This window comes from Panthera leo, chromosome A1 (genome assembly GCF_018350215.1).
Source record: "Panthera leo isolate Ple1 chromosome A1, P.leo_Ple1_pat1.1, whole genome shotgun sequence".
In the NCBI taxonomy this organism is placed as follows: Eukaryota; Metazoa; Chordata; class Mammalia; order Carnivora; family Felidae; genus Panthera; species Panthera leo.
In genome coordinates this window covers 26,118,076-26,139,149 of record NC_056679.1, presented here as the reverse complement: position 1 = coordinate 26,139,149, position 21,074 = coordinate 26,118,076, and the positions used below count along the sequence as shown (strand labels likewise).

Below are 21,074 nucleotides of genomic sequence, written 5' to 3'. Positions count from 1 at the left end.
CGATGTCTAGGGATAGAGCTGGCTTCAGACTGGGATGAATGATGTCACAAAGATCCACATCGCAGCCCAGCTTTCTTTAACGGATCTATATAATGACTCCTGCAGGAACCCCAAGCTCTCTGCTCATGGCTGTGCACGTTTAAGAGTTTCATTTTCAAACTGCTAATCCCAGCAAGGAGAGAGAGAGAGAGAGAGAGAGAGAGAGAGAGAGAGAGTCTGGGACAAGTTTCTGAGCCCTTTGTGGGTTAAGGTTTACACTAACCAGACCAGGTTGGGTCACCAGGGCAGGGGCAGATGTCAAGCAGGGCCATTTCTGTACCCATGTCAGGGTTTCCCAAGGGAAGGAGGGAAAATGAATGCTGGACAGCTAATAGCAAACGGTATTACAACGCTTCTTCCCAAGCAAGCATGGAAGGAGACAAAGATGTCCTCTATGAAGCCATGTCTCTTCCCTCCCTCGGTGACCCACTTCCCAGACAGAATTAATTCTTCCCTCCCTGTGTTCCATGACACTTCAGTGTATACCGTTTTTGAAGGAGATAGTCTTTTGCATTATAATAATTCTTAACATATCTGTCTTTGCCACTGGACTGGGCCTCTTAATAGCAGCAGTAAAGAGTTTTTATTGTTGTACCCACAGAACCTAAGGGACTCCCTAAGCTGGCACATTGTGGGTGCTCAGTAAACAAGGTGGCTTTTATCACTGAATGAATAGTAGCATCCTCCATAGGAGTATTTCATCCTCCAGGGCTGGCTTTTCTGGGTCAAGTGGCCATGATATTGGAGCAAGAAAGGGAGCTGTCTGGTCTATGCCATGGATCTGTCTGTTGCCATGCTGGAGAAGGGGTGGGGTGCTTGCTTCTGTGCTATACATTCGCCTGTGGATCCTCTGACTCAATCCATACCCACTTTACCTGTGGGGCATCTTAAAGGACATAGAATGCTACTGGGCCCTGCTGGCCAAGCACTTGATGGACAGGGAAGAGTTTGGGGCAGAGTGCTGTCTATTGCCATTTTCTGGAGGGGATGGGATCCACACACCAGCCCTGACCTATACTGCCACACGCACCCCTCTTTAAGGCACACGGTGAGGGAGGGACAGAATGCCAGACATGCTCCACACGATAGAGCTGCTTGGCTTTGGAAGTGGCCAAAATGGCGGCCAAGAGCACGGACCCTGGTGTTAGACACACCTGGTTTCCATAACACTCATCAGCTCTTTCTTTACACTTGACTTGGCAAGTTACGCATTCTCTCTCCTTCTGTACCGCGGGATAATAACTTCTTCACAGGGTGTCAAGAATAAACGAGATGCTGTATTACAAGTGCTTAGACCACAGTAAGCGCTCAAACAATAAATAAGTAATAGTAATAACAAATGCGGTCCATTTTCCTTTCCCCAGAAGGAGTTTTAGTCTTCATGCTGTGGCACAGTTCAACCATTTCACATCGGCGAAGGAAAAAGCATTAACTGCTCATTTTCAACAGCATGGATCCATGAAGCAAAATAAAACCCAATAGATAACAAAACACGTCCTAGTTGTTTTCTTCTTTAAGGATCTAAATCATGAGCATTTCACAAGCAGGGTTAAAATGAATTAAACCACAAAATGTTATGAATCGGTGTTACCGTCTGGCTTTGGGACACAACCTCCAATGCCTACCTGAGCCGGGTACGTAACCAGATGACCGGATGAGGGAGGCACGCTGGCAACTGACAGTGTGGGGCCATCAAAAGCGTGGCAGTCTGGAAGCCCACAGAACAGCCGCCAGCACTCAGCAGGAGCTGATTATTGTCATGCAGGAAATACACTCAAGGTTGCCAGAACTTGGAAAAATATCCCCGGTTCAGAAGGGATGTCACTGACTCACTTTTTTTTTTTTTTTTTTTTTTTTTTGAGGTCGTTGTCTTCAAATGCTGTGGAAAGCCATACCTGAAAGCCAGCTCTGGTCACTAGACTTGATACAGCCCGAGGATCACCAGATTGCGACCTCTAACCTAGCCAACTCCTGGCCAGAGGTGCTTCTCAAAATGGGTTACACTTTACAAGCTCAGCATGCGGCTATCACTGTATATAAGCATTTTTCAAAAGCTCTTAGGAAGATAATTTATTCCCGTCACAGGGGAAGGCAATTGCTTTCAATAATTAGATCAAAAGTTATTTTTGCTCGTATGTTGCTTTCCAGCTCCTTCAAAGTCCACCTCAAAGTTTCCGTCTTCCCGGAACCCCTCTGTGATATATTCTCATCTAACGCTATTTACTGCTTCTTGGTACTTGTATGCCCATTGGTTTTTTGTTTTTGTTTTTAGTTTTTATTTTGTGGCACCAGTGCCTTTAAAAATTTTAGTTCTAATATAATTCACATATAGTATTGTAGTCGTTTCAGGTGTGCAATACAGCGATTCAACAATTCTATACGTTACCGGGTGCTCATCACAATAAGTGTACCCTTAATCCCCTTCACTTATTTCACACCCCCCATCCCTGCTCCCCTCTGGTAACCATCAGTCCTCTTTATTTAACAGTCTTGTCTTTTGTTTGTCCCTTTTTTTCCTCTGTTCGTTTGTTTCTTAAATTCAACATACGAGTGAAATCATATAGTATTTGTCCTTCTCTGACTCGCTTCATTTAGCATTATACTCTCTAGATCCATCCAAGTTGTTGGAAACGGTAAGATCTCATTCATTTTATGGCTAGGTGATATTCCACTGTGTATATACACCACGTCTTCTTTATTCATTCATCAATTGGTGCACACTTGGGCCGCTTCCATATCTTGGCTATTGTAAACAATGCTGCTATAAACATAGGGGTGCGTGTATCTTTTTGAATTAGTATTTTTGTCCTCTTCGGGTAAATATCTTCAGTAGTGGAATCACTGGATCGTAGGGTAATTCTATTACTAATTCTTTGAGGAACCACCATACTGTTTTCCACGGTGGCTGCACCAGTTTGCATTCCCACCAGTAGCACACAAGGGTTCCTTTTTCTCCGCATCCTCTGCCAACGCTTGTTTCTTGAGTTTTTTGTTTTAGCCACTCTAACAGGTGTGAGATGATATCTCATCGTACTGATTGTGGTTTTGAATTGTATTTCCCTGATGATGAGTGATGTTGAGCATCTTTTCATGTGTCTGTTGGCCATCTGGGTGTCTTCTTTGGAGAAATGCCTGTTCATGTCTTCTGCCCATTTTTTTTTTTTTTATGTTTTTTTTTTTTTTTTTTTTTTTTTTAAATTTTTTTTTCAACGTTTTTTATTTATTATTTTTGGGACAGAGAGAGACAGAGCATGAACGGGGGAGGGGCAGAGAGAGAGGGAGACACAGAATCGGAAACAGGCTCCAGGCTCCGAGCCATCAGCCCAGAGCCTGACGCGGGGCTCGAACTCACGGACCGCGAGATCGTGACCTGGCTGAAGTCGGACGCTTAACCGACTGCGCCACCCAGGCGCCCCTTCTGCCCATTTTTTAATTGGATTATTTGGTATTTTAGTGTTGAATGGTGTAAGTTCTTTATATATTTTGGATACTAACCCTTTATCAGATATGTCATTTGCAAATATCTCCTCCCATTCAGTAGGTTGGCTTTTAGTTTTTTTAGTTGTTTCCTTTGCTGTACAGAAGCTTTTTTATTTTAGTGTAGTCCTGATGGTTTATTTTTACCTTTATTTCCCTTGCCTCAGGAGACATAACTAGAAAGATGTTGCAATGGCCAGAGACAGAGAAATTATTGCCTGTGCTCCCTTCCAGCTTTTTTATGGTTTCAGACCTCACATTTAGGTCTTTCATCCATTTGGAGTTTATTTTTGTGTATGGTGAAAGAAAGTGGTCCAGCTTCGTTCTTTTGCATGTAGCTGTCCTGTTCTCCCAACACCCCTTGTTGAAGAGACTGTCTTTTTCCCATTGCTTATTCTTTCCTCCTTTATTTACAATTAATTGACCTTTATTTATTTTTATTTTTAAAATTTTTTTTAATGTTTATTTATTTTTTAGACAGAGAGAGACAGAGCATGAACAGGGGAGGGTCCGAGAGAGAGAGAGGCACAGAATCTGAAACAGGCTCCGGGCTCCGAGCTGTCAGCACAGAGCCCGACGCGGGGCTCGAACTCACAGACCGCGAGATCATGACCTGAGCCGAAGTCGGCCACTCAACTGACTGAGCCACCCAGGCGCCCCAATTGACCTTTATTACAATTTACAAATAATCGGGGAGGGTTATTTCTGGGCTATTATGTTCCATCGATCTATGTGTCTGTTTTGGTGCCAGTACCATACTGTTCCGATTACTATAGGTTTGTAGTGTACCTTGCAATCTGGGGTTGTGATACCACCAGTTTTGTTCTTTTTCAAGATTGCTTTGGCTGCCGAGGGTCTTTGGTGGTTCTGTACAAATTTGAGGATTACTTGTTCTGGTGCTGTTGCCCACTGCTTTGTCACACTGCATCAGACGGTCTGTGTGTTAGTGTACCAGCTAAGGTAATGAACTAAAAAGCATATGTCTGAAACATAAATAGAAATCTATTTCTTGCTGTCTCGTAACAGTCCTGAGTAGTTCCAGGGTGTGGGGTAGGGGGGCAGAAGAAGGGCTTTGCTCCGCTCAGTGACTCAGGGACCCAGGCTGTTAAAGCTGTGCAGTCTCCCACCAGTTGGCCAAAGGGGAAAGGGCATGGAGGATTGCCAATGGGAAATTTTATGAATCAGGGCTGGAAATGACAAGACAGCATTTCTGTCCACGTTCTTAAGTCTGGTGCAGATTCCATCAAATGGAATTTCCCAGCTGCAAGGGAATCTGGGAAATGCAGTTTGTGCATCCAGGAAGAGGAAGAGATTTTTTGGTAAACACCTACCAGTCTGTGCCACAACCCTTCCCTTTAGATCAGAATATGCGTATCATCTTCTTGCCCTCTCAGAACACGTTCACCAGCCCAGGGGGGCAGCAGCCCCCAATCCCATCCAGCTCAAACTCCAAGATCTCTGGGTGAGGCACAGGTCTGGGTGTGGCTCCTAAAGGCCTGGAACTTAGAGGCAAATTGATCTTCCCTCTATGGACAATGCACAGCGGAGGAGGCGGGGCACAAGGTCTGCCATAAAACTCCCATTGGAAGCCTGCCCGGTCCTCAGCAGTTATGAAATCCTACTGGTCGGGCATTAAGAAGACCCCCTTACTCTGGCAGTGAGAGAAGTTCCCTCATTAGAGCCTGATTCCGCCCTCTGGGAAAAATCCCTGACCCATCATTCTCCAAAGTTCTAGTGTCCTTCTTCTGGAAGGTTTCCTTGCCTGGTACCCTGCATGCTACCTGTAAGTGTGTGTTGGGGAGAATGCTCTCCTGGGGAGCTCTAGCTTCAGCCATCTGCTTCCCCCACTTCTAGCTCTTGTGAGTTCAGGGGCCTGAAGTTTATTTGAAGGTTCCACCAATGTCTTGTTGTAGTTGTTGGTTAAGTCTGGGCTGGCTTCTGTTTTCCTTGGCAACGGAAGTCCCTCAAAAACTTAGTAGGCTCCTGCCCTATTTGTATCTGACCAACTCAATGTGCCAGCAGCAAGACCTGAAATTTTTTTTTTTTTTAATTTTATTTATTTTTGGGACAGAGAGAGACAGAGCATGAACGGGGGAGGGGCAGAGAGAGAGAGGGAGACACAGAATCGGAAACAGGCTCCAGGCTCCGAGCCATCAGCCCAGAGCCTGACGCGGGGCTCGAACTCAACGGACCGCGAGATCGTGACCTGGCTGAAGTCGGACGCTTAACCGACTGCGCCACCCAGGCGCCCCAAGACCTGAAATATTTTTTCAGGACAAGATTGTGTTATGTTTCAATGCTTTGTCTCGCCCACCTCTATTAGCTGCCAGCACATCTGAAACCAAAAGTACATTGGGAGTCTATACCATCTTTGCTGAAGGGGTGAAGCGCCTTGTTTAACGGAAAAGTCTTAATGGGATCGCGAAGCTTTTCCTATGCTAGACAGCCCCAAATTTCTGCACCTTTCATTCCCTTTCCTTTCTACTTACAAACCGGGCGAATACTTTTCTGAGCTCACTTCTTTCTTGAAAGGCTTCGCCAAACACAGTGAAGAGCCTCGAGTCGCTGTTTGGCTCCCCAGAGCTACACACGCTCACCAGACACGGGGGCGGCTTTCTAAGCGATCGCAGGCAACTTTTGCTGCCTCCCGGTAGGAGTCTCAACCTCTCAAGCCTCCAGCAGTCTCCGTGTCACCCGCACCCAACTGTAGTCAACGCCATATATTTTGGGCTTTGGGGCGGACGCGCTGTGCGTTAAAGGTTCGCCACTGAAGCGAGCAGAATCTAAAATGCCCCATGGCTGAAACAGTCCTGCTCATGTAACTGTGCTGGCAGGTTCCAGATTAGAGGGGCTGCACACTCCACAGTCACTCCGGGACCCAGGCTGACAGGGGATCTGTCACGCCCACGGCACCAGGCCTTATCTGTTGGGTCAGCAGAAGGGGAAGGAGCACAGCAGATCCCTGAGAATGGGTTTCTTAAAGCCAAGTCTGAAAGTGTGGGGTCACTTCAGCCCTTTGACTGAAGTTGGGTCCTGCAGTCACATCTAACTAACTTCAAGGAAGTGAGAGATGTAATTTAGCCGTGTGTCCAAGTAGAAGAGGAAATGGGATCTGGGGCAACCAGCTTGTCCCCGTTTGCCTGGGAAGTCCCTGGCGTTAGCACTGAAAGTCCCACTTCCCGGGAACACCCGCAAGCCTGGGGACACCGGTACTGTTGGTCACCCTAACACCTCCATCAGATCTCCTCTCTCCTTAAGGTGAGAAACTTAAGTCTCCAGTTTGCCTGGCCCCCTAGTCTGCAGTGACTGCAAACTACATTTCGGGGCATGAACTCCATGTACTTGAGACAACAGGGAAGATGATTTTAATTGAAATATAAGTCATTCCCGGGAATTTGGAGCATGTGTGGCAGAACCTAGTAGCACACACATCTGCAAACACCGTCTTTGCCCCTTGACAGATCAGTCAGTTATAAAACGTAGTGGAGGGAGTTACACTACCATGAGCGAATGCCGCTTATTTAACAAGAGTTCTTGGAAATATTTTTGCCGAGAGGCTGATCTGAGGAATACAGAAGGAACTATTCAGGCATTATATTGCATAAGGCAAATTTCACCAGAAAACAAAATACCTCATTTAGTTTAAAAGAAGCTAGTGGGCTTCTTGAAGTCCTTGGAGGCAAGGACAGTGGCTCACCCACCATACGCTCTCTGGCGTGTAGAAGGACTTCAATGAATGTTCTCTGAATAAATGTACCCATAGTTTACCCGATCGCCTGTGTTCAGTTTCTCTAATCAAAGAGGAGGGGTTTTGTGATTAAAACCTTTTTGCTGAAGGATGAGCTGACATGTAGGACAGGAGGCCGGTTCTTGAGACAGACACAGGAAGGGAGTGGAAACTTGGGTCCCGTGGGCCAAATCGGTATAGTAGGTGTGCTTTTGTTCTGCAGTGTCCAAGAGTCAGGAATCTCCAAACGGAGCCTGGATTTCAGTGTCTTGAAGAATTGGAAAACTTGGCAACACAGCGTTTCAATCCCCACGGAGCAAAAACCGCATGGAGCTAAGGAGCAGCCGCACCTATTAGATGGGGCACATACTCTCCACAGCACTAACGCTTCCTATTGTCTTACCCTCACCTCAGTCAAGAAAGTTCTGTCATGGGGAGCCTGGGTGGCTCAGGCGATGATCTCGCGGTTCGGGAGTTCGAGTCCCACGTCGGGCTCTGTGCCGACAGCTCGCAGCCTGGAACCTGCTTCGGATTCTGTGTCTCCCTCTCTCTCTGCCCCTCCCCCACTTGCGCTCTGTCTCTCTCTCTCTCAAAAATAAACATTAAAAAAATTTTTTTAAATAAAAAAAAAGTCTGTCATGTCCTATAGACATCTGAGTCTAAAACACCTGGATTGAAGCACAGATTTATATTGTAATATTATAATAACTTTGCATGTTTTAAAATGGCCACCGAACCTTCCAATTGCTATTGATAGAGTCTGATTTCTAATGCCAGTGACTTTGGGCCTGACTGGCATTCTAGAGCACTGTTTCACATTGGGTTTTTCCATAAGAAAACTAATAATTTTATATACTTTATATACATATTTATACAAATATTAAAAACTATATATTACATAAATATATAAAATCATATAAATATGTAAGATTATGTAAATTATGTGTTATATATAAATTATATAAAATACACATTTTATGTATATCTCCCACCTGTAATTGTGTATTTACTTCCACCAATATTATTTCCAACCATGAAGACTTCTCAACTAATCCCTTCTCTAACTCACATAAATGAAACAGCTGCCTTTAGGTACTGCTTCTGAGGTAAAGAAGAAATTGTATGTTTGTGTCCATCTTCTAAATGTTTTTGTTTTTTTTTTTAATTTTTTATTTTTAGGGGAGCCTGGGTGGCTCACTCGGTTGAGCGTCCGACTTCGGCTCAGGTTATGATCTCCCGGTTTGTGAGTTTGAGCCCGCTTTCGGTTCTGTGCTGACAGCTCGGGGCCTGGAGCCTGCTTCGGATTCTGTGTCTCCCTCTCTCTCAAAAATAAATAAAGATTTAAAAAAAAAGATTTTTTATTTTTAAGTAGTCTCTACACCCAACGTGGGGCTCGAACTCACAACCCCAAGATCAAGTCACATGCTCCACCGACTGAGCCAGCCAGGTGCCCCCTAAATGGCACTTTTTTGTGTGTTTTTGTAATAAAATTTTAATAGTCACCACTATTATAAAATGCTAAGTCAAAAGCTATTAGAAAATAAAACTGCCACAGCTTTATTCCTACAAAAAATACAGAGTTAAATATACAAACAAAAGAATGAGTGACTCAAAAATTATAGAAAAGCTAACATTCCTTGAACAGCGTGCTCTGAATCCAGCCCTGTGCTTACTGCTTTCCAGCACTATCCTTACAAAACCCCTGTGGAGATAACATGTCCCATTTTGAGCACGAGGAAGCAGAGACCAGCTAGTAAAATACCCTGCCCAAGGTCACTTAGCTAGTAACCAGCGGAGCGACAATGAAAACCCAATCGATTTTAGCCTAAGAAGTTAAATGAACAAACAAAATCGGCATACTCCCCCCTCCCCCCAACCAGTTAGAAGAATAAAAGAGTCATCTTAAAAGGCAGAGGATTGTAGCGTCTTAGGGCAGGACCGAGTCTTCTAACCTGATCCAACTCCTTATTTTAGGGATGCGAAAGCGGGTCTGAGAGGTTCCATTTCTTGTCCAGAGGCTGGTGACCGCAGGGCCCGGCCTGGCGGTCGCGAGGAGTCTCCTCGAGCAGGCTGGTGTCCTTCTCACACCTGCAGAGGAAGCTTCCCGCACGATCTGCTTTCAAGTGCCATTGGTGGGCACACTTCTCCACGCTGCGGCAATTTATCTAAGGGGAGGAAACATCATTTTCTCTGCCTCCCGTTTCGAATCCTCATGCCGTTGCTGCTGCTAGAATGGACTTGAAGTTGACAGCTCAAAGCAGGTGTGTTGGCCGGCTCCCAGGAGCTCCAACTACTTCTTCCTCATACAGCAAGGTCAGAGTGGTGTCTACTGAAATTAATTTTCATTTTTTTAAATGTTTATTTTTTGAGAGAGAGACAGACGGACAGAGGATCTGAAGCGGGCTCCGTGCTGACAGCAGAGAGCCTGATGCGCGGCTCAAACTCATGGACTGAGAGATCCTGACCCGAGCCCAACTCAGGCGCTTAACCAACGGAGCCACCCAGGCGCCCCAATTTCCGTTTCTGATCTCAGTTATAATGAACTTCTATACATTTCTTGTGTAAACTTAAAATTGATTCTGGCATGGCATATTCATCACACAATGACAAATAAAGTTCTGTTTTTAAAGTATGCAAAAATAGCACAGAACTACTGAGCCATAAACATTGTTAATTTGAAACAGAAAGCAGACAGTCATTAAAATCATGTACAATTCCTTGTTTCTCCTTCACTAGACAGCGGTCTCCCCTGTTGCAGCTGATGATGTCATGAGCACCCAGTGTTGATACAACATTCCATTCCTCTTAAAAATCTTTCCTGTGCCACAAAACGTAAGTGTGATATAATCAATTAAATAATAACCCACAGGCCAACAAAGGCCTGTAAGCAAGCGGTAAAATGCCTTTTTTAAATTACCTTAAACATCTCTAAACGTCAATCACTTTAAACATGTTTAGTAATTACTAAAGTAACCACATACGGAAAAACATCTTTTGATTTTAATGTAATTCATTACTTGCATACAATATTCAACTCCCAAAGTGTCATGGGAGTCTCACATTTGTAATCAAAAGTCCAAAATTCTATTAAATAAGAGAGAAGTAAGTTCTCCATCGTCCTAATACATTGACATGAAAGTTCTCAAATTTTCTACAATTACCACCTTTGCTACTGAGGATCTTCATTAACAGACAATGAAATGGTTAGCGATTCTTTACGGTTTTCTTTTTAAAGGAAATGTAATTACTACATTAAGTACCCCTTTACTTAAAGCGGAGTTATATAGCCTTCCAAGTAAAATGACAAAAGACTTTTTCAGGTCCTCTCCAAATTCCCAAGCCATCTTCATGGCCACGGCCACCGGCCTATGGCAGTCAGTTTACTGCTTCAACAAGAGCTCGTGTCGCCACACCGGTTGCCTTGAGCTTTGTTACCACGCGCACTGGCCCGTTCTCCTCCGAGAGCACGGATGTTCCATTCACCTATCAATCTCCTACCAGCTCTACAGTACAAAAATGAAGGATTCAGGAAAGTTAAGTCCTCGTCTTGCCAGGGAGCAAGCCCTAAGCCTTAGAGCTCACAAACGCCCCGACTCCTATCGGGAGATTAGAGCTGATAAACCCACCCGTTCATGTGCTTGCTGATAGGGCTCCAAGAACATCTCAGGCGCCAATTTGCCTTGGGTTTCCATCCTGCTTTTAATTTCGGCCTATTTTAGCCTTGGAGCATCAATCAAGAGGGAGTGACTGCCTTGCTCATCTGGTCCCACCTCAACTCCAGTAGAGGAAACACCTGCAATTTATCCTGTCTTTTGCTTGGACATTTCCAGGAGCTGGAAACTCAACCCACGCTAGGAATGACATCCCAATCTCTGTCACAGAGTTCCTAAAGTGGAAACCAGCTTAACTTCCATCTTTTGATTCTAGAGCTGTTTATTGGGATTATACACAGAGTAAGGCTCATTCCCCACCCACCCCCCCCCCACCCCCCAGCGCTGATAAACACTTGAAAATTAAGGCTTCCACAGACTCCTAGGACTTGACAGCCACAGAACGGAGAGCTTTCTCTCTTTCAATGTCCCAGATCAGCCCTGAGAGGGTGAGACAACTTGTCCAGATGATACTGAAGAAATGAGCTCTCATCTCCTTCACTATGTCTCTCCTCCCCTTCCTGGCTTGATGGAAGGCAATGTCTGTTTCCTTTCACCTCTACAGTCAAGCCGCTAGCACCCTGACTTTGCCCACCCTTTGCACGCCCCTTCAAGATTCTGCTAGTCAAACGGTTTTCACTTTCGGAAAAAGTTGTGGAAGTGACTGCAGTTATGTTAATACTTTCACATGAAAACACTGGTTTAGCAACATTTTATATGCTTTATTGAAAGTTGACAAGTGCAACGGTTAAATACAGTGACACCTTACAGCTGTGTAGAGAACATGCACGGAAACAAATGCATAGAACTACTATACAGGTAATATGCAGAAACCCCTACTGGGCGATCCATTTCATTAGCTAGAAGGGATCATTTTTCAAAGTATTCAACCAGCTCAATCAAAAGACTTCAGCAAACAGGAATTTACTTCAAGATATTCAGCAACTAGAAGATTTCAGGTTACACAAAGTGACTGACAACGCCAAATTCTTAAAATTTCTTCAGGTGTGGTTTTCTTCAGGTAGCATTTTTTCTGTAGATCTCTATATAAAAGACAATCCACACCTCTTCAGACAGCCAATGAGACACCTAGATTTCAATCTGTACAACCTAAATAGTAGTTACAGTCCTCTATTGTACAAAATAGTTACACTACATACACAAATATACAATAAGCAAAACAACCTTCATGGTAAGATAGCCTAGGTCCCAGCTACCTGTCACCGTCTCAGAGTTTTGTGTCATCCACTGTTTCAGAAAGAGGCACAGTACTATCGTTTTATGGATTTTTGGTGACAGTCGTCAGTTTGTACGATGAACTATGTTTCCCCTCATCTTAGGTGAGACTATGCGTCAGTATTTACTCTGACCTCCCTTTCAAGTTCCTCATGGGGAAAAGGAGGAAAGTCCAGTGGAGCCCCACTGCTTCCAACCCCATGGAGTACACTACGTGCAAGCAGGAGAGAACTCTTGGGAGCGGGGATGGGGAGCAGGGAAGGGATGATGGAAAGGCACACAGCTCCTCAGCATGAACGGAACCACTTCTCACATATCTGCCAAGCTGCATGAGGTCCCAGTATATCCATGCTAATTCTCTGATTAACCTTTAATTCACCCAACTAAGAAATTTCTTCAAGCCAAAAGCACATGAGTGTTTAATACTGGAAAACAGAGACAATGGCATAGGTCAGCCTCACTTCTCTTGTGCAGCGAGCAATGAAATGGGTGACTGTAGAGGTGGATGGATTCCCCCTTGTATGTCTTCTCTGGTCTGTTCAGTTCAGACAGCAGCGGCCAGTTCTGCGGGGGCATGGGAGGCTATGCGGTTGGTCCTGAGCCCTGGGACGCTGGCTGGGCCGGGGGCTGTGTGGTCCCCTGTGGCTGTGTGGTCGCAGGCGGGGAGCCAGTCTGCAGCTGGGCCTGAAACTGGGCAAGCTGCTCAGGACTGGCCAGTGTCTTCAGCAGATTGTTTTCCTGCTCCAGCTGGGAATTTTTCTCTATTAGTTCTTTGATTTGCTCTTTAAGGACCTCCACTTCCTCTCTAACCGCATACATCAAATGGCTTTTCACCAGATCCTGAAAGGGAGGGGGGGGGGGGGGTAAAAAAAAAAAAAAAAGGTTTAATTTAGTATTTCCCAGATTCTGAATTTCTAAAGCATTTTTGCATGATTCTCCGTAACCATTAGCAAATCCGGCCTTTATTTAAGCGGCCCTTTGAGCAATCTACTGAATACAACCACAACTGTACAATACTTAAGTTCAATGCGTAAGGGATCAGGCTTTTAAAAAGCCTATGCTTTTTCTGCAGCCGTTAGCCAGGGATGCATACAGTGAGATCTCCTACTTGAGATGGCAAAAGGCACTGGGGTTCTGGAAGGCGGGGCAGGAGCCTGGCCGCCGGGATGTCCAGGCCCACATCCCCGCAGCAACGGTAGCTGCTTCCCCGCCCCCAAGTCCCTCCTCCCACCCCCCACCACTACCCCCCCACCGCCTCCCTCAGCACCGGCTGCAGCCAGTTCCTACAGAGCATGTTGCCGCATTTTCCTCCCTCCACCCCCGCCCCCCCCTTTCGTGATTAAGCTGACATCACAGAAACCTGGGCAGACGACGCAGCCAATGGGAGCCCGAGTTATTTATAGCTCCGAATTAAAGGTTCGGAGTTTGCCTAGCAACAGTGGGCAGAGAATCCCGTGAGAAGAGCCACAGGCGCTGCTCCAATAACAAAGAACAGCCAAGGCGGAAATAAAAAATAGGAGAAATCCAGGCACAGGCTGAGAAGACAAAACTTTTCTCGGATTCTTCTTCATTGTGCAGTAGCCTACCTCACTGAGGATCTGTTTGTGCAAGGTCTAGAGGGCCCTTGAGATCCTCATTCTGTCCCCTCTCCTTCCCTAGTAAACCTTAAGATTCCTAGTAAAGCCACATCGCTAGAGACGTGACCACGACCAAAGGACGCACAGGGCAGAGCTTCCCTAGCAATTCCCTAGTAAAAAGGGGGGCACTTCGGCAAAAGTCCCGACGTTATGTGAAACCGACTGGGGAAGAGAGAACATTGAATACCCCCCAAGGCCCGGATCTCTCTCTGTAGCAGCCATGGTATGTGGCTTCATGCTGGCCGAATGGAGACAGTGCCGGCATTTCTAAATGTATGAAGAGTAACCATCATAACTATGGATGCACTGCTTCCATCCTAATCTCTCGCTTTTTGTAATGTGCCCACATTTAGTACAAATGAGTTTTAATCAGTACATACCATAGCTTGCTCGATTTTGTTGTCAATAGCTACCACACTTGCACCAGAGGAGCTGGAAAAGAGGGGGGAGAAATCGATAAGTGGAATTTTTATAACATCCAAGACAAAAAGGATTTCCCAGTTCCGTGATGTTATTAGCATCATTTTTTGAACATTCTACAACGCTATGGAGTATATCACCCTCCAGAAAACACCAGCCACTCTCTTACTAACGAATATCCCGACATTTCCCTATTTTAGTGAGTCACAAAAGGCTAAATTACATAATGTGGTAAAAGCCTGCTCTCTGGCCAGACCTGCGAAAAGAAAACGATTCTAAACATTTCAAAAAGCAACATCCATGTCACCGTAGTCTCTCGGCAATGGACAAAGGAATTCGCCTGGCTATCTTTCACCTGCATTATTAGAAGTATCTCACGAGAAAATTTAAAGAAACTATCCCAGCCGACATTTACCTATTGTCAAGTCTCACAGAAGCGTTTTCAGTCCCCAGCAAGGATGACAAGAAAGAAATTGAAAAATGTCTCAGTTGGTAAACTCCTAGATCCATCGCCACTGGTCTACACCATTGGGATTTCATGCAATTGCAGCCAAAAACACCCTCGCGGAAAAAAAAAAAGGGAATACCAGCAGCCTTGTTTAAGCTAGATAAAAATCTTCTAGCTTTCTGCAGCCCAGGGAGAAACAGAAAACAGCAGCCCTAGTTTAAAGAAACCCAGCTTCTAGGGCTCGGCAATCCCGGGAAGATGCTGATCCCAACGCTGTGCGGAGAAGCCTCCCAGGTCTACAGCCGGGCTCCACTAAGGTTTTAGACCAGGACTCGAGCTCGGTGCAGAATATATGGAGGCAAGAGCCGCGCCGATTGGCCAGCACTGCATTGGAACCTCCCCCTTCTCCCTTCCCCGCCCTCTTCGCGCTTCCCCGGCCAACCCCCCCACCCCCACCTCCTGCCCCAGCCTCCCCATCGGATCCCGCTTTTCGGGTGGGCTGACCCAGGCCGCAGTGGACCCGCAGAGCTGAGGGGCCGCCTGAGGCCTCCACGGCCTCGGCAAGCTGCACCACTGCTTCGGCAGAAAACGTCAAGGGGTCCCTGAAAATACAATTGGGGCCCCGCACGTGCTTACGTTTAAGGGAGTCAGACCCCGTCCCAGGAGCTGCCAGTCCCTGAGGCTGCCGAACGGCGAAAGCTTCCTATTTGCAACCAGAACCGTCTGAGCTACTGGGCATGCCCAGTCCCACCGCTAAGACTTGGAGGAGCTCGAGTGTCTCGATTTCAATTATCTTGTTCTTACAGGCAGCAGTAATGGGAGGATTTTATAGGCAGTTTTATTTATAAGGATAATAATCGTACTGTAATAATACTTTTTAAAGAGGGAGTGAATTTTGGAGGGAAAAAAATCACATTTGCTTTTTGAGAAATACTACCTTTCCATGGATTTATTACTTGTGGCAACAAAACAAAAAATACTACATATTCTTTGCTAGGCATGTATCTACTGAAGCAAAAAGGAACCCATCAGATGAAATCTGGTATATCTTCCCAAAATGTCCCTAGAGCCATAAACCTTAAAATCACATCTCCCCTTCTTCCATTTACAGCTAGAAAACTCAATCCACAGGTTGAATCCTACCTCGATCTATTTTCAGTAAGTCCCTAAAGCAAGTTTTTGGAAGTGGCAATTCCTATAAGTCTCAACCCTATGAGCCTTCTTACATCAGAAGGACTGAAATATTGTAAAGTATGTATTTCACCCTGAAGGCCATACTGACCAAGTCATTCCCTTCTCCAAACCAAAATCAAGAGATCTGGGTGTAAAAAAGCTTAACCCTTTGCACATTTCCTCTATTAATTTAAAATACTTGCAAGAACGCACCAATTGAGGTTACAATTTAATATACTGAAAATCTAAGGCTTTAAATTTGCCTGATTATTATAGGTTTCTATAGTTTGTGATTCAATACATTTTAGAAAGCAAATTTAACCTCTACAATACTGCCCTCTAATGGCACAATCCTATAAAACCACAAACAAAAAACTACAAATGGTAAAGACTTCTCTAATCCACAGGCAAGTTGTATCATCACAAATAATTCCAACATAAAATGTGACCGTAGAACAGATATATGTTAATATCCTATTTACACACACGCACACTGTCTTTTCTCTCTCAAGCAGGCATTCTTTCTCAAGTTAGCACCCTTTTATCCTCAGCATCCTTTAATTCAGGAAATTTTAATTGCCATCGGGGCCTTTCAGACATTCTTTTTTAAGTGGACCCAATACTGCCAGCGAGTATTTGGTTTTAGAAACGGTCTAAAGGAATTAGGAACCAAATGTGTTGAAAGTAGTAGATGAAAAGGGCAATTCTCTTTTGGGTTAAAAACCAAAGTGTGACTAACTATAGAAAGGAGTAACATCTTCTTTATTGTAAGGATCATAATAGTTTCCAAATTTTAAGTCTTTGATTTTGAATAACAATGTTTGTTAGCATTTCGTAATTTATAAAACTTATGAAATATCAAATTTGAGGAAGGCACCCATTGTCAATAAAAAGAAAAAGAGTAAGTGGAAAGCTTAAAAATCAATAATTCAGAAACTAGGGATGTGGTCTCTCTGGGAGTGCTTCGCAGAATTATTATTTACTACACAATAGTTTCTATATTTTGAAAGTTAAGGTTGCCACAAACTACCTGTGTAACTAAAATCATTTACATATTTTTAACTGAACTGCACAGGACAAGTTATTAAAGTATCATCCTAAACTGTAAAAAAAAAAAAAAAAGACCTTAAAAGATAAAACTATAAAAAAATAAATAAAAAAATAAAGCTCTAAGGTCATATGCAGAAAAGAATTTAAAATTCCAGCTGAAATTTAAGATTACTAAATTAACTGAATTTTATTTATTTACGATGTTCCTGAACACAAACAGAAAGAAACAAGCTGTTATGCTTCCATTTCATTCAACATATCACCCGCTGGATTAAGCTACAGAAGCCAGTATAAGCCATCATAGTCCGTTTCACCCATATCTCTACAGAGGGACATTACAGTCACCTCCAATACTTGGCTATTTTAAATAAAATTGCAAGAAATATTTTGTATGTACATCTTTGATCATTTGTGTATATATTTCTGGAGAATTTGCCAGGGCCAAGAGAACATAAAAGCCCACCAAAATTACTAGAAAGCTATTGCCTTTCATTCTTCTACACAAATGGGCGAGATTCCTTTCAAACTAGATTTTTATATGCAAACTGGAAAGACAATTTGAAAAAGAAGGCAAATTAGCTGGAGGAAAACTCCATGGAGGGGAAACCAGGGGTCAGAAATGTTTGAGGCACAGTGGCTAGAATTACTGTCAAAGATTCTTCTCTTTGTAAGACAAAACATCTAAGAGTCGGGTGCTAGTCGGAGCTCAACAAAGACTAGCTGATAGGACGGGAAAACACTGCCTTCAGGAGAAACCCCTAAGGGCATGGGTGACAATAGCCATCTTCAGACGTGGGGCAGAGATCAGGTCTCACTCCCTGGGGAATCCGAGCCCAGGAAACTGCCTGAACATTAAAGATAGGTGTATTTGTTGTTTTCATTTTGTTTTATTTTGCCTAAAAGCCTCTTCTCTGGATTCCAATTCCATCACCTCTGCATACTGGGAGCAAGCAAGCTAGGATGGGAGAAGAGGAGCAGGGGCAGGGCCTGTGTCTTTAATTCATTCAGTAATGCGTGCTTTTCTTCCCAACTTCACCTGACTTGGCCAATATAGTTACAGTTGGAGATCTGACGCTCAAACAGGATAACCTGATTCTCCCTCTTTCCAAACTCCCTGTAAATCTAAAGTGACTGCTGGGGAGGAGGCTGAAGCCTATCGCGCTATGTCTGACCAAATCTTACGGTCTGGGAACTACCAGCTCACTTACCGTCTCCTCCTTTACACTCACTGGGCGCTGAGTGGGCTTACGGGGTGTAGCAAGTAAAGCTACAGGACTTCCAGTTAAAAGTGAATTGCAAATAAACAACAAATAATGTTTTAGTGCTGCATCCCACACACTGTGGGAATAATAAATCATTCCAAAGAAATCAAAATTCAGCCATATCTGAAATTTCCTTGATTTCCATAGAAAAGTTGGAAGATAAAGAGGAGAACATCTTCCAAAAAGCAGAATAAAGGAGATGGAATTGAGAGAGAAAAGATAAGAAACCAAAAGGATAAATCTAGGAGGTCCAACATCAGAAATCCGATGATTCCAAAAAAACAGAACAAAGAAATAATTTAAGAATTTTTCCTCAGCTGAAGGGCACAAGTCTCCAGACTAAACAAGATGACCAAATGGCCACCACAATAAATGAAAAAAAGCCCTACACCAAAGCACAACACATGAAAGTAAAGGTCACTTGGGACAGGGAAAATCCGAAAAACTTCCAAACAGAAAAAACAAGTTCTAAACACAGGAACAAAGATCAGAATGGTTTTTGCTGGCTATCAGGAAACAATGGAGAAAATTCTGAGAGAAAAAATTCTCACTTGGCCAAATTATCATGTAAGTGTAAAGGTAGAACAAAAGCATTTTCAGACATTTCAGACACCAAAATGGAGGAAAAGGTTAACATTTTTAAAAAATAAGGACTATCGTATATTTCAAAAGGAAAAAAAAAGAAAAGAAAAATGTTTCAATAGGAAACATGAACCAGGGGCTCAAACACTGGAGAGAAGGGAAGGAATGAACAGGGTGATCGGGAAGGAAAGCTCAAGATGACAGCTGCTGAGCAAGCCTGAGCAGCATCTGATCTGTAAGGTGCAGAAAGATGGGAGCCTCTGGGAGGAAGAGCTCTGTGGCTGGGAATTCACAGAGAGATGATCCAATTCGGCTGAACATTTGCAAGGGGAGCAGAGCTACAGACAGGTGTAAGACAGATCTAATGGAACCATTGGATAAGTTTGAAGACAATCTTACAGAAAATAAAAGAAAAAACTAGTAGGTTTATCAATAAAATTTACACAACTATATTAATTTTGAAAAACTGTTATCAGTTTAACTTTAAAAACTTAATTGTATGAGGAAGGTGGTGGGAAGAAAAACTGAGCCCTAGGAATGGTTTAAAACTGCTAAATCTGAATCAACAGCTTGATTATAAAATATATAAAAGTGAAAAAGCAAGAAATAACAGTATAAATATATCACATAGACATGAGTAGGTAAATATGAGAAAAGATAAAAATTAAAAGTGGCTGCCCATGAGGAATAGATGGGGGGGACTGAAAAAAAGGATATATTTTTTCTATTCACTCTGTGTGATCTTTAGGGATGCACAGGTCTTTTCCTAAAGGAAAAGAAAGAAAATGGGATCTGCAGAGGGTTCCTATGCTCCCAGGCTTCAGCAAAGTACTTATCAGCACAACCATGTGAGGAAACTACCCACGATGGGAAAGAGCCACCCAAGTGGAGGAGGCAAAACCAAACGAGTTTTGGAAATAATACAGGGTCAGGAATTGTTGGTGTTACTACCAGGCAGAGATAAAAACAAAAAACAAAACAAAATCCTTATAAACATGGGGCACCAGCTATTTAGATATTCAGAAGGATACTGCTAAAGTAGATGGGAAAAATTAGTTCTAAACTAAAGGGTGTTTTGGTCTCGTGCAAAGCAGTTTTAAAGAAAGCCTTGAAGATCAGACTGTTTCCAAGTAACTTAATTTTGTCCCAAAACAAAGCTCTAGGATATTAAATAAACACTTAGCATCCAATAATTCACAGTGTCTGGCATCCAATGAAAAGTACCAGGCATATAAACGCAGGGAAATATAATGCATAACAAGGTAGAAAATCCATCAAAATGACCCAGATATGACAAAGATGATATAATTTGTAGACAAGGATATTAAAACAATTATTATAACCATACTTTATATGTTCAAGAAGGTAGAGGGAAAATTAGCATATTAAGTAGAGGTATGGAAGTTATAGAGAAATACATTTCTGAAAATGAAAAATATCATGTTTGAGAAGAAAAATACACTGCATGGGATTCACAGTAAATTAGACAGAGTGGAAGAAATATTAGTGATACATTTGCAATAGAAACTATCCAAAATAGGGGCGCCTGGGTGACTCAGTTGGTTAAGTGTCAGCTCTTGATTTCGTTCAGGCCATGATCTCTTGGTATTTGTGAGATAGTGTGGAGCCTGCTTGGGATTATCTTTCTCTTTCTCTCGCTTCCCCCACCCCCTGCTCATGTTCGCACTCCCTCTCTGTCTCTCTCACAAAAAAAAAAAAACATACATTTTTTTTTTTTTTAAAGAAACTAAAGTAAAACACAGGGAGAGGGAAAAACTGAAAAAAAAAAGAATAGAACAAAAAAAAAAAAGCATCATTGCACTGTGGGACAATTTCAAGCAACCAAATGTATCTTTAGTAAAGTCTCTAAAGAAGAGAAAAGGGAGAGAGGAAAAATATTTGAAGAAATAATGGCAATTTGCCCCAAATCTTGTTAAACAATAAATCCACAGATCCAAGAAACTAAGCCTCAAGCAAGAGAATCGTGACGAACACTACAATAAAGGTGTGTCATATTCAGATGGCTTAAAACCAGTGAAAATGAGAAAATTTAAGAGCAGCCCAAGAAAAGAAACAGATTATACACAAAGCAACAAAGATAATGTAGCCGACTTCAGGTTGGAAACAACACTAGACAGAAGGCAGTGCAGCAATATCTTTAAAGTGCTAAAAGAAAAAATTTAAACACATGTCAACCTACAATTCTATGCCCAGTGAAAATATCTGTCAAAAATGAAGGTGAAATTCATTCTTTTTTCACACGTACAAATGCTGGGAGTATTTATCACGGGCACACCCTACACTGTAAGAAATTCTAGAGCAGGTTCTTCTGACAGAAGGAAAATGATACCAGCTTGCAATCTAAATCTACAG

General features: G+C 43.2%; 1 protein-coding gene across 4 annotated transcripts in view; it reads right to left on the bottom strand.

The window, feature by feature from the left end:
* Window positions 1-11,594: 11,594 nt before the first annotated feature.
* TSC22D1 (TSC22 domain family member 1) overlaps window positions 11,595-21,074 on the bottom strand; it is a 133,052-nt gene continuing 123,572 nt past the window's right edge. For 2 of the 4 annotated variants that reach the window (XM_042922980.1, XM_042923307.1), the window contains 2 exons: window positions 14,147-14,198; window positions 11,595-12,969 (listed from right to left, as the gene is read on the bottom strand). In XM_042922980.1, coding sequence (XP_042778914.1) covers window positions 12,712-12,969; window positions 14,147-14,198 — 310 coding nt within the window. In that variant the 3' untranslated portion in view covers window positions 11,595-12,711. Of the gene's footprint in view, window positions 12,970-14,146; window positions 14,199-14,601; window positions 14,979-15,270; window positions 15,293-21,074 lie in introns of those variants that run through there. The other 2 variants (XM_042923360.1, XM_042923234.1) reach the window with 2 other exon arrangements.